At 37.3% G+C, this 13,338-nt stretch overlaps 1 protein-coding gene across 3 annotated transcripts in view; it reads right to left on the reverse strand.

The window, feature by feature from the left end:
- Positions 1 to 1,221: 1,221 nt before the first annotated feature.
- SIM1 (SIM bHLH transcription factor 1) overlaps positions 1,222 to 13,338 on the reverse strand; it is a 54,572-nt gene continuing 42,455 nt past the window's right edge. For all 3 annotated transcript variants that reach the window (XM_027634005.1, XM_027634004.1, XM_027634006.1), the window contains 2 exons: positions 10,841 to 11,246; positions 1,222 to 7,740 (listed from right to left, as the gene is read on the reverse strand). In XM_027634005.1, the coding sequence (XP_027489806.1) occupies positions 7,010 to 7,740; positions 10,841 to 11,246 (1,137 nt within the window). In that variant the 3' untranslated portion in view covers positions 1,222 to 7,009. The remainder of the gene's footprint in view (positions 7,741 to 10,840; positions 11,247 to 13,338) is intronic.

Here is a 13,338-nt window from a genome sequence, read left to right on the forward strand (position 1 = left end):
GAAAGAAAGAAAGAAAGAAAGAAAGAAAGAAAGAAAGAAAGAAAGAAAGAAAGAAAGAAAGAAACTCAACACATGTTTTGCACAGCTAAAGAGCATAATTTGGGGAAAAGATGACACCATTTCCTGCCTGCATGAGAACCAGGGCCAAAATTCAGGCCAAGGAGAGGGGAACTGCCTAAATGACCCCATCGGAAATGCTAACATCATGAATGCAGTTTAAGCTTCTAACTCAGTGTTGCACAGTATTCCCTAATCCCAGGAGTATCTCTGAGAATGCAGTGCCTACATCCATGCAGGAGCAAAGGGTCAGTGACACAATTGCATTATCATTTTAGCAATTAATTGACTTGAGACTCAAAAATGGCTCTTCCATGCATCTTACATCTATCCCTGCTGCTTAAGTATTTGCTCTGTCTTGTGAATGGGAAATATGTGAACAACCACTTTCTAGAGAAAGTTGCTCTCACTGAACCACATATGAGTCCCACTACTCTCTGGAACCATCTCTCTTGCAGTTGCTTACCTGCGGGGAAGAGACTCAATGACAGTATCTGAGAGGATGGGGTTTGATGGCTCAGAAACTGGTCTAGAAAGTAAGAACTGTGACTCAGAACTCGAGCTCAGAAGGACCTAAACCCCAGACCAGGCAAGGGTTGCAGTGGCTAAGCTGCTGCATAATGACTCATTACAGGTCGATTAAACTATACAAGCACACAATCCCAAGTAATAGTCAGCTCTCAGATCTTAGTTTAACATAATTTCTCAGCTGTTCCTTTGTCAGAACTCTGCTCTTTGAGTATAGTATTTTAAGCACCTAATAGGTACCATGCTCCAAGTCAGCAAGCTGATTTGGCTGAGGCACAGGGATGGGAGATGGCTTCAAGAAACAAAGCAAACCATTCAAAAAGTAGAAAATTAATGTTAATTAAGCCTCTATGAGTCAATTCTTCCTGACAGAATAGTATTTGAGCAGATTCAGACATCTGGAATGTGGTAGAAGCATATTATCTGTGTCCCTTCGTATTTTGATAAACTTCACTCAAGATTCAGGGAGCATGACAAAATAAATGACAAAATCAAAATAAATTACTTTACCATGTCCCCTCCCAATTCTGAGAAATGCCGTCATTAATTAATATGTATTCCTGAAAATGTATCCTAGATAGGACAATCCTTAATTCAAAAATGTAGGAAAACAGACAAAAATTACATATTGGTAGCTATATTTTAAACCAAAAAAAAAAAATCTTCACATAATAAATACATCTTATGCACATTAAGTTCAAATTTACTTCAGAAAGCTATTTACAATATAAATAATTATAATTGGGAACACTTTGCAAGATAATGTTGACAAAGCTAAATTGTGTTTTCTACATTACATTCCAAAGGAAAACTACAGATGTTATGCTACAATGTCACCAGACCCTTTACATTGCAAGGCATGGTATTTGAAACACTGGCAATCTCTGTCTTTTTTTCCATAAACGTAATCGTTGGTTTAAAGCAAACACTAAATGCTTCATCATGTCTCAAGTGCTTTTTTTCTTAGATTAGTATATTTTATGCACTGAAATATTTACCTTGGGGAAAAGTTGCAGTGCCCTAAAAGTACTTTTCCTAATAGACTTTATTTCCTTACAATGTAAAGGTACCAATGTTTTATATTGCGTGAAAAAGATTATGTCTTGCATTTCAAAACTTCCCACTGTATCAGTAGCTGAAAAAAAAAAATAAATGCAGTCCAAATTGCAATAAATAAAAATGTTTAAAATGGTATTTGGAATCCTAGAACAATAGTAAAGCTTGAGAACTTTGTGTGAGATGGGAGTTAAATAGTGAATACAACCAGACAAAAAGCTTTTTTTCTTCCTGTATTTGATCTGTCCTTTCAAATACAGCTTCATAGATGGAGTCATAAATTAACTCTTTTCAAAAAGGGATGTATTCCTAGCAACTTAGAGCCAGATTTATCTACAGAACTCTTATATACATAAGCTAAATGCCAAAGTGACGTTTAACCTCATTCCATTTTTTTCATTAATAAATGCTCTAAGAAAATGTGAAAGAGAATCACATTAGTGCTCTCACTGTTCTGAACAGAGGACTATTTACTTTTTTGATCTTCAAAATAACCCCTAAATCCTCAGCTACACCTCTAGCAAACTTTAATAACACCAAACTGAAGGGTTACAGAAATCTGTGAGGTTTTTTGATTTGATTTTTCTGTTGTTGGGTTGGGGGTTGGTTTTTGTTGTTTGGTTTTTTTTACACAGCCAAAATATTTAACCATCAATGCTAACTGCAAATAAAATAAAATAGGCTCTTCTCCACACTGCAGAGATGTCTGGAGTTAAGCCAGTATACCTACAGGAAAGCATGTTGATCCACCATTGTTCCTAATAACAAAGCCTGTATTGCCTTTAGACTCTTAGGTGTTTTAAGTAAACTTGCAGCTCATGGAAAGACCAGAGCCTGAATCCTTTTGCTGCAAGACATTCACTATAGCCACCTTAAAACAGACATAGCTAAGTCTAATCCTGGAACTGTGTGGTATAATCCCCATTATACACAGCTTTGTATGCAGAAGGTCTGAAACCAATGCGTACGCCACAGCTTTGTTCCGTGACTGAAAGGTTATCTGACCTTTGGAACAGGCAGTCTGACTTTTTGGGGTGGCTGTGTCTTTTCCAGAAATACTATGCGACCTTTTATTTTTTCCAACTCACTCAGAATGCTCACACAAATGAACATATGGTGGTTAACATACTTAAGGACATTAATGAATAAATGCTGCATGTGCAGAGGCAAAAATGACATTCAGATAACAGTGATTAAAAGAGTTTAAAAAAAGCAGAATTTCACTGTGCAACGCATGGCGGTATTGTGGACACGTCAACAAAAGCCAATTAAAAGCTTAAAGCTTAAGAAACATTTTTGGGGTTCTTCAGTGCAGAGATGCATTCATTTTTCAAAACATGCTTAAATACCTCTGTTATAGAAACGCAGCCATTACAGCTATTATCCTCCAGTTTCCATACTCACATCTTGGGATTTAAGGAAAAAAAATTATAAAACAACCCCACTACCAAACCTATTATCACATGTCAGATTTTTTTTCCTCACACATATTAAGTAGTACCCTACTCCACAAATATTCCCATTTGAGTCAATGGGACAAATTGCTGAGTAAGGTTCTTCTAATTTAAGAGTTGATTTGCAAATTTGTCCAAAATCACAAACTCTATGCCCCTGGGGTGTGATTTTGTATCAAAGACTAAAGAGGTTTTTAGTTCTTTAAACAAAAGAGATATACTAAAATTGTAATGCACAAAAAACATAATGCACCATCCACTGATACCAATAAAAAATGGTTTCAAAGACTGGTGGTCACTCTGTATTTGCAGTAGTTACAAAATAGTAATTTGGTGTTAATAGCAAACCAGTATTACGTTAGAGAAATGATGCAATATTGTTTCTGTTCCAAAACACAACATACATACCTTATTTAAAGTGATAACCTTTAGCTAATGTGGTATATTCGAAACTTATTTGGTTCAAATGCCTTACATTTTTCAATTTTGCAAAATGTCTCTTTTCATCTGATTTGGAACAGAAAGAAACATAAGAGAAGAAGATATCCTTGAAGGATACTAAATGAAAATTTGTATTAAATAAATATGTAATGGAAAAAATAAGCTTTATATCATATTGAAAAGTATATGAAATATGAGCTGCAGTGATATCATATGCTATAATTAAGATTGCAGACTTGCTTTCATGTAGCATGCAGAGTCTGTGTTTACAACATGCCATGCTTTCTGTCAATTAAGAAGAAATTCCTGGTTATTTAAAGAAGCAGGATGGCAAATAAGTTGACAAAAGGCATCCATCTCCAGCATACTGTATTGAAGTGCTAAGGAGCGCCAATCGCTGGAATCCCATGAGGGGTACAAGCATCAAACTTTGCTTGTAGCACAAGGAGGCTGCATGTGGAGACATCTTGACTGATTTATTCCATTCATTACAGTGCATTTTGTTGCATTTGTAGTGGACTGGAATTACTGAAAATAAGATAACTACAGTTTGGGAAGTCTTATTTTGAGATCACTGTGAATAAGATTAGGGAATTTTTATTGCATAGCACACTGGATTTTTTTTCCTAGGTGAAATCATACAGAATACAAGCTTCTTACACTGTGCCTGTTTGTTTTATAAGTCTTCTGTTTTTCAAAGGTGCCTGTCAGAATGCAAATACAGCAGTGACCAAACTGAGGTTTCCTGACATTGACCAGGGAACTGCAGTTGGTCTGCAGAACTCTCTTGCCTTCTAATTAAAAGTTTGATAACAAGAGTGCTTGGAGATCCCAAGAAACTTGCGTGCTGAGAAAATCCCATTCATTCAAACAGTTTAGGAAACTCTTCTGTAATACAAAATAATATTGACACTTAGACTTATTTTTATATGTACTAGTAGGGATAATATGATACCATGTACCTCTACTCTAATTCACTTTGCAAATTGTATTTTAATACTGTTAAATGAGACTCCAAATACAAGTTTATTCATATTATTCATAGGAATAATATATATCCAGAATTAGATTTATCAAAAATACTTTCTTATTCCTATGCTTTAGGAATATATACAATTGTTGGGCTGAAAGAAGTCCATTTTGGTCCATCACTTCCTCTGAGTTAACAGTTGTCAATGTTTTTCAATTATTTGCCTTGTTTTTATCTTAAACAAATAAACAAACAAAAATCTCTAGCTGCTGCTTTTTATGACCTTTGTTATTCATTTGGCAATGAGTCAAATAATTTTGTTCTCATTTTGCCTTGGCTATCATTCAATGCCCTGTATCTCATTTCTGCTGGTAGTTTAGATAGTTTCAGACCATTATTTACCTCTCCTCTGTGCAGAGCTTGGTGCACATCAGTGATGTTACCCCTTCCTCTTTTCCCTTACAAAGATGACAGACCCAGTTTATTTAAAGGTTTTATTAGATCTTTCAGTCTCTTTATCTTTTGTTGAGCTCTGCTCCACCTCTTCTATTATGAGGTTTAGATAATAAAGACCAGACTGTGCTGCTCTTCCTTGTGTTCAATGTGCATTTCACCAGGAGCAATCACACTGCAGTCAACAAAGGTTGCTTATGGAGTAAGGTACTACTCAATTCAAGATTCACAATCTGCCTTGGAGTGATCAGGACTATACACAATATTCTAAGTTCAGAGAGGTAATTTCCTCTGCTTTCAAGTATATCTCTACTTACGTGGTTTATAATGTTATTATTTAGCTTTTGCTTCTGATTAGTTTTATTTGGAAACAGATATTTTTAACCCACCCGTAGCATGCTGGTTTATATTTAGTCCATTGATGACTCAGTCCCATATGTTGAACTTCTTAATGTTACAAATGAAACTAGTCCTAGTGCTAATCTCAGTAACCACCTCAAGTCCCCTTATCTCCACATTAGCATAAGAGGGAGCAGTGGTCCTGCTCCCATTGCAGTCAACTTTGGAACCATATACAAAGTTGAATAGGTCTAGCAACTGTGCCTAAAAATGCCCTATTTTACATTTTGAGCATATGTTTTGTATTTATCCTTTTCCAATCAATCAGTCTTTTTGTTCATGAAGTTATTAAAAATTAAAAAAAGTTCCACTGCCTCTTTTGATGTCTTCTATAATTCTAGGACAGTCCCTGATAATACTAACATTTTTAATATAATTTAATTGATTGGAACACTGCTTTCCTTCTGTACTTTTTTATGTACATATGACTGATTTTGATATCCCTAATATTTTCAGATATCCGTTAAAATTTCTACTGCAAGTAAGAAAAGAATTCATATTTCTTTTTTGAAATCACACCTATTACTTTATGTCAGAGCAGTTGCAATTTTCTATATTTCCTTAATTTACTCCAAAAGTTTATCAGAAGTTAGACAAACCACCAAACAGGTTTTACCTATTCTCTCCTCTCATATTTTTAAACTGGCACAATTACGTTTGTATTTTACAGCAAAATTTCTATGATTTTATAGAGTTCACTTTGTGTTTCAAATTAGTTCTTAATTATTCAGCCATTTAGAATAACTTTTGCTTATTTTATAATTATTACTAAGTGGCATACACAGCTATAGAGTTAACTGTGTTTATCTTGGACCATTCCTGAAGCCAGTCTATTCTCCCTGTTTCTCCAGGCAATTTTCTTCCATTTCACTCCACTACTCATCTAGGGCAACCTTTCAAAAATATGAGAACAACCTCCCATCTCTACAGCAAGACGACCAACACCTTTGTGTTTCTCAAAACTACGCTGAGAATGCCCCTCTCTTTTTAATACAGTAGAAGTAAATATTTGACCAAACTAGTCAGAAGGATACTGCTCATTTGACTCTTTTCAAATCAAGCATATGTAAATAGTTATGCATGTGAGTACACAAGGACCTAACAATTCGAGCTCTCTCTTCTTTCTTCCCTTCGTCAGCCATGGATGCTTTATATCATGGAGCAGCATAACATGCTTGGCCATTGGGCAATAAACAGATCACCAGAAGTACACATTTTGTTGTGTATTTCAACAGAACACATTCCAATTTTCTGTGTTAAAACAGTGCATAGTAGTTTTGTTGGCTGGGACCTATGCAGTTCAGAAGGTCTGCCCTTGGCAGCATTTCCAATCAACCACCTCTTACATAATGTGCATAAACTGCTCTGTTATCCTGCCCCAAACACTCCCGGTCTAGACCTCTTCTATCCTTTTCAGCCTGCATGGCACCAACTTTGAGTTTAGCTCCATTCACTCTAACCCTGCATGTCAGTGCATGTTTTTTAAAGTAATGTGTGTTAACTAACGTATCCCCCAAAACCTTAGGTACTTTTTTCTAGTGCACTGTGGTATATGAAATGCTGGTAAGGACAAGGGCATGAAAATATGTATCTTCCAATTAGATCTCAAAGGTTATTTTTTAAAGCACAACAGTTTTCAGAAAAAAACCTGTCAGCTTCCGTTCGTTATTATAACAGATGTTCCCTTGTGTCCTTGTGCTGGATCTTGCTGCATCCTTAAGTGAGAAGTCACATCAAAGTGTGATCCATTACAGCCTAGTGAATAGTTTCTAATTGTTTCAGTGTCATATAGATGCTCCAGGGCATATCCAGTTAGTGTGTAAGCATGCTTATCAAAGTACTGCCTGTGGGAGCTGTAGTAGTTTGGAGAGGCTGCTGGGTGGTCTCCTTGGGTTTGATGAGGGGACATGTCTGAATGCAGGTAGTCTTTAGCAAGTACCAAACTAGGTTTTGATATTCGGTCAGAACTGGGGCTGCTTATTCTAGATAGTGTTGTGGGGCTGTTGTCATAGTCATTTTCATGTGGGCTCATAATCTTTCCATCTCGCTGCTGGATGTGTTCACAGGGAGGAGTGTTGGCAACCGTCGGGACACGGCAGACATCCCCTGCCAACTGCTGCTGAGGGTAGTTTGCAAAACAGATAGCATGCTTCTTCCCTGTGCCATTAATGGAGACCAGTGGGTCGGGAGTGGTTTTCCGCAGTTGTAGTCTGTTTTCTTCTTCTTTAATCATTTGCTGTGTGGCTCTTATTAGTGTTTCAATTTTGCTGGGCTCATGTGGACTGCTCTGATATTGCTCAGTACGGTATCGGTCACCTGACTCACTGGCAGAGCCAGGATCAGGTGAGCTAACAACACTGTCCTCATCCCAGTGTCCTCTTCCTAGGAAAGAGTGAAAGGAGAAAAGCATTGAGGTCTAAGGAGGCAAGTGATCTTGCAGAACATGTAATCTGTACCTTATTTTACAGACAGAAAACCAAAATGGAGACAAGTGACTCATAACAATGACCAAAAATGACCATTGTATACCTCTTGCTTTTCAGTGGCAAATTCTGGTTTCCAATGTCTCCACATGGAACAAGCAACACAGTTGGAAATATACAAAGAAGACATCTAAATCCCTCAACACATACATCCAGTGCCATCTGATACACTCTAGGGTAACCAAGCACCTGCATAAGCCCAACAGGTATGGCACCAACTCTACAGGAACTCTGTCTTCTGAAGCAGCTAGAGATCATGTAGGGTACCTTAGGGCATGTCAGAGTGTCTTCACTGCCAGTGTTCAGACCCCTGACTCCTCCCTCTTTGCATCAACAAGGTCTAATGAATAGAGGCCATAGTAAAACCAAAAATCTCAGGGACTTAAAAATATGCAGTGTTCTAGCATGTGTTCCTAGGTCTTTCCAGGACCTGAAACACAGACAATGTTGAGAAATAGCTTGTGGTCATGTAGTCACTTTATCTAGGTTACACAACAATAAATAACTACAAGTAATGAAGCAATTCTTCTTCAGGAGCACAAGAACCCATAGCTGTTAGAGAGAGTTACTATAAAACTGTGGTGTCATATCCCAATGCATAAATATTTCCTTTTGGAATGGGAAAATATAAGTACATTTTTACTTCTCTTTAAAAAATAAGGCCCATAGACATATTAGAGAAGATGTTCAGCTTGCAAGTATCTGAAAGGGCAGAATCAGACCTGTCAGTCCTCACTAGGAAGTGAGTGACCCTAAAACCTGAGTGGTCAGCTAAGGCCGCATTACGATCTGCTGAAATACACGCCTGCAGGGGAGCCTGTAGGACCTGCACACATTACTTAATGATGTCTTTGCCTCAGCGCATACAAAGTCCTCTTTGAGGATGAGCCCCTTTGAGTTGGTTGACATTACTCCTCAAAGGAAACCCATTTTCAGATTAGCACAAGGAGTTCTCCCTGTTCTGTGTTGGGTCAGGTCATACAGATCTGTTAGGGTGGCAGACCTCTACCACTGTGTTACAGAGTTCAAAACAAAAATCAGTGATGGGTTTTTATAATAAACATATCCTGCCATTTTCTGAGGGAAGTATCCATTTTCTGGAGTATCATGGGCATGAATTTATCCTTCACATCCTCTTAAGATCTGGACTTAAAATGCCAGAGCTTGGAGGTAGAAGGTAGCTCCAGCCACTGAACTGCATGGTACATACAGCACTCCTTGATGCACTGGGAAGCTGGTCAGATGCAGTTCTGAACCCCATGTTGAGTATATCTCACTGCACAAACCATATCTGCACTGTCCTAGACTCCCTGAGTATGACCAGAAACACATGGGCTCATATGCATTATCTACTGGTCAGATAACCATTATTGTAAGGTGACCCCAAGCCAGAACTAACAGAAGATACATTAAAAGAACTGAAAAAGAAGAAAATATTTTCTGCCCAAAGTAACTTCTCTGACAGCAATGTTCACATATTATTATCCAAGAGTTTAATTTGTGAAAGGCTAAGATTTGAAACCTAATGAAAATGGCACATTTGCAAGAGAAGCTGAGATGTTACTCTCCTCAACTAAGACCCATGCCAGGTTTTTCTCCCACAGCTACATGCAGATTGGAAGCCTACTGAAAAATCTAAGACTTGATACAATAAAGAAAATAAATGCAGCACCTGGAATTACAGCAAAACCAAGCAACAAACTAAAACCAAATTATATTATCTATTTGCATTGATTATCCTTGTTAAACGTATGGAATAAATATCTAACCTTTTTGCATTTGCACCTTGGTGTGATATTGCTATGCTTAGCAAGAATTATCATGCATAAAATTTGCCAGTAAAATTATCATACTTCACTATGTTCTCTTTTTGAGAAGAAAAAGCTAGAGAAACACCAGTAAGACAGAAATACAGAACAGACACAAAAAAGGAGGTGTGTTCTCACAAGAAAAGTGGAGAATAGTCCTCATGAGCAAAATTTAGGGCTGCTTTCCTTTCCTCATTTTCATCTGACAGCATTTCCTATAACTAGCTATTTGATAATTTTTTCTATTCTCAACATAATTTTCCTCAGATTGGGGTCAAATGACACAGTTCTTTTTTATTTACAAAGCCTCATTCTGCAAGTCAATGGACTAGTATTAATGTAATTAGTTTTTATGAGTTATTTAGAGGCAACCTATGTTTTGATAGACTATTTTACTAGAAAAACTTTTTATTTTTTTGATGCTGCGTCTATCCTTAAAACCTTGAACTCTGGCTTTTGGGTCAGTTGCTGTCTTCCAAGACTCAGTCTACAACTTTTGAATCAAGCACCTTCAGACTTTTCCAAACCCAAGAGCAGGCTTTGACTGTGATTTATATATTAGATTCAGCCTCGCAAAATGTGCACTGAGTTGCACAGAGTTTACAACCTGTCAGACGGGTCAAACAAAACTTTAGGCTTGGTGTTGAAAGGATGGAGAGATTCCAATTGGCTAAAAATGTCTGAGGACAAATGTCTGAAACCAAAAGCAAATATTAATTTGAATTGCCAATTTTAAATAAAAACAAATATAAAGTCTTACAGAACCTAGTAATAACCACTAGAGAAGAAAGTCACTTGGAGAACAATTTTTTAATATCTCACTTGGATTTAGCTCTAATTTTTTGCTGAACATACTCCATCCAAAGTAGTTTGATCTTAAACAAAATAATCCACTTGATAGAAATATGTTTTTTACTTGACTTATATTTTCATGATCATCCTTAAAATCTCATCAGTCAGGCACTACCACTGTAATGAATATACAACAAAATTGTATTTTGCTGCATATAAGCCAGACTGTAAAACTCAACTTGAATTTCAAGTGTCCCTCATCTCCAGAGATGTGACCTCAGAGACAAGAGAATAGATCAAAAGTCTCTCTCATTTTCCATTTTTCACATAAAAAGTTGAATGTATATGTCATATTGCTCTGAGATGGTGTCACTTCTGCAAACCCTGGTTATCTCTTACCATGAATCCTGTGCACTGATGTTATGTGGGGCATACTGTTTTCATACACTTCTCTGCTCTCAGGGGATGACTTAGTCAGAGGCAATGCCGAACGAGAACCCCACCAGCTCTCCCTTCCCGGCTGCGGTGTGCCAAGGAAATATCGTCCAGCTTCACATCTACCTCCTTCACAGGCCTGAGTGTGGAAGTGCCTGTCATCAGTCAGCCTGGAGTGCTCTAGTGCAAAGCCGTAGCAGAGCGCACTGCGGTCTGAGTACTGTCTGTAGGCACAGGAGACATCGTGGTGCTGGGAGCTTGGTCTCTCTGCAGGCTCCAGGAGCTGGGGAGAAGCCGTATCGGTCAGAGGGCTCCCACCCCACTGGCTCTCGTGGTCAGACTCAGATCTCTCAGTGTGAAATCCAGAATACTGCAAAACAGGAGAAGCAGCATGGAAATTACCACACCTGCATGAAATCTGCAAGTGTCTGCACTGGAAAGGCAGAGCGTGTATGTGATAGGGTGTTTTTTGTGAGTGTGCCCACATGTCTGCACCTTCTGATTGGACTCCTGGTCCTTTCCCGTACAACACTGTAATGAGCTCACAGATGACAGGATAGACCTCATGAAAGTCTAAAACATCCCATGTCGACCCTTAATAGCCATCTTCTTTATGATGTGTAATATTAGGCTCAGCAATATCAATGCTGCAATTCAATATTTTTTTAATATGTCCAGGTTTTTCTTGTTGCTTTGAAAGCTAGTGCTTCTGCTCAGCAATGGTGCTCCAATGCACTTCAGCAAAGCGCTTCCAAAAGGGGCTGAAATAACACTGCTCCTGGAGCATTCTCACATGTTGAATTGAAACCGGGTGTATTTCAAGGGGTTTTTTTCTAAGGGTTCACTCTCTTTTCCTCATATTTTGTTTGTTGATGGTTTTGGTTTTCTTACCTGGAACTGTATCTTTAAACTTCTTTCCTCCTACTTGAAAGGAAAAGAAAGACTTTTGTCGATCCTGGGCTACCAACACTTCTACAGGATAAAGCTCCAAAGTGATGGCAGATAGGTAAGAAGCTAAAAATTAAAGCTCTGATGCAATGTGGGAACAAGGAAAACCCAGAAACTGTTTGCTAGAAAAGGTGACTTCTAGGCAAAGCAGGCATAGTGGGCATTTGGCACCCTCACTTAAGCAGGGCCCTCCCAACACAGAATAAGCAACTAGCAGGCAGTTAGAAAATTGTCCAGAATAGGAGCATGGGCATTTGTTTAGAGAGAAGAGTTAGGCTAAATCTCACAGATTTCTAGGTGCTATTAATGAATGCTTCAAACTTTCAGATATTTTTGGGAAAGGAAAAAAAAAAGCTTATTAAACCTCCTAGAATTTACCTATCTCATTTTTAAATCTTTTTATTTATTGGAACTGTCAAACTTCACAGAACAGCTTTAAATCAATTTATCCCATGATATGGACTGGGATAAGACCAAAGTTGTACATGCTCACATCCTCAGCACTGCACACTCATGTCACAAATCAGTGTATTACAACATGAAACTTCAGAGTTTTCCCATTCCTTCACTCACCTTCCAGCTGCCCACTCTCTGTTTTCTTTTAATAGGTCTAACATAAGCTTACCTGCCTTTTCATTAGATTAAGTTGCTATGAAACTCCTCATTACCAACCAGAACCAAAGTTTTATGCACTTCCCAACTGAAAGTACTGACCAGATGTTTGACTTACAGAAACATAAACCATCTGTGCAACATCAATAGCGGTTTTGGCATTTAATTGGGTATTTCTTCAGTATTGTAGTTTATGTTTGTGAATACTGTTTGTTAACACGATAGGTTATTTAAAGGAAACAAAGAAAAGGTCATGGCTTTGAGGAAGTCAATTATATTTTGTTATTAGTTGTCAGAAGAATACCCATAGGCAAAAAGCCTACCAGTAGATATGGAAGAGGTCACAAAGTTAGTACCACTACACGCATCACAAGGTTTTAGAGATTAAAGGAAAAATATAATTTTTTATGAAGGTAAGATAGTTACAGAGTCACAAAAGTGTTCTTTTAAATTCCGGTAACTTGGTATACATTAACTAGGAACTTTATTCAGTCATCACAGTATTATGTGATTAACTGGAGCATCTAACTCTTCTAGCATCCTTTCAGATCTAAAGTCTACAAACTGGTTAGTCAGAAAGATATATTCTAAATAGCTGAATGACTGTAAACTTTTTAGGTAAAAATGTATAGATAAAATTAAGTTTCCAACAAAAAAATTAGAAATCATTAACAAGACTATTAACAATTACTAAATTTTAGCTGAAATGAAAATAGACAAAAGGAAAAATACTTTTGTATCTGTTCTTAATTTTAGAATTATTTTTAGTGGTCTTCTTGGATTTGACTTTTATAAACTAGTCTTTTTAATTTTAAAAATTAAGCTGAAATATTATACAGTATAAGCAAGACTAAATGAAAGTATAGAAAAGTCAAAAGTTCATTTATTTTCTTATTAAAAAC

Source organism: Corapipo altera, unplaced genomic scaffold (genome assembly GCF_003945725.1).
Source record: "Corapipo altera isolate COAL_440 unplaced genomic scaffold, ASM394572v1 2b, whole genome shotgun sequence".
Classification (NCBI taxonomy): Eukaryota; Metazoa; Chordata; class Aves; order Passeriformes; family Pipridae; genus Corapipo; species Corapipo altera.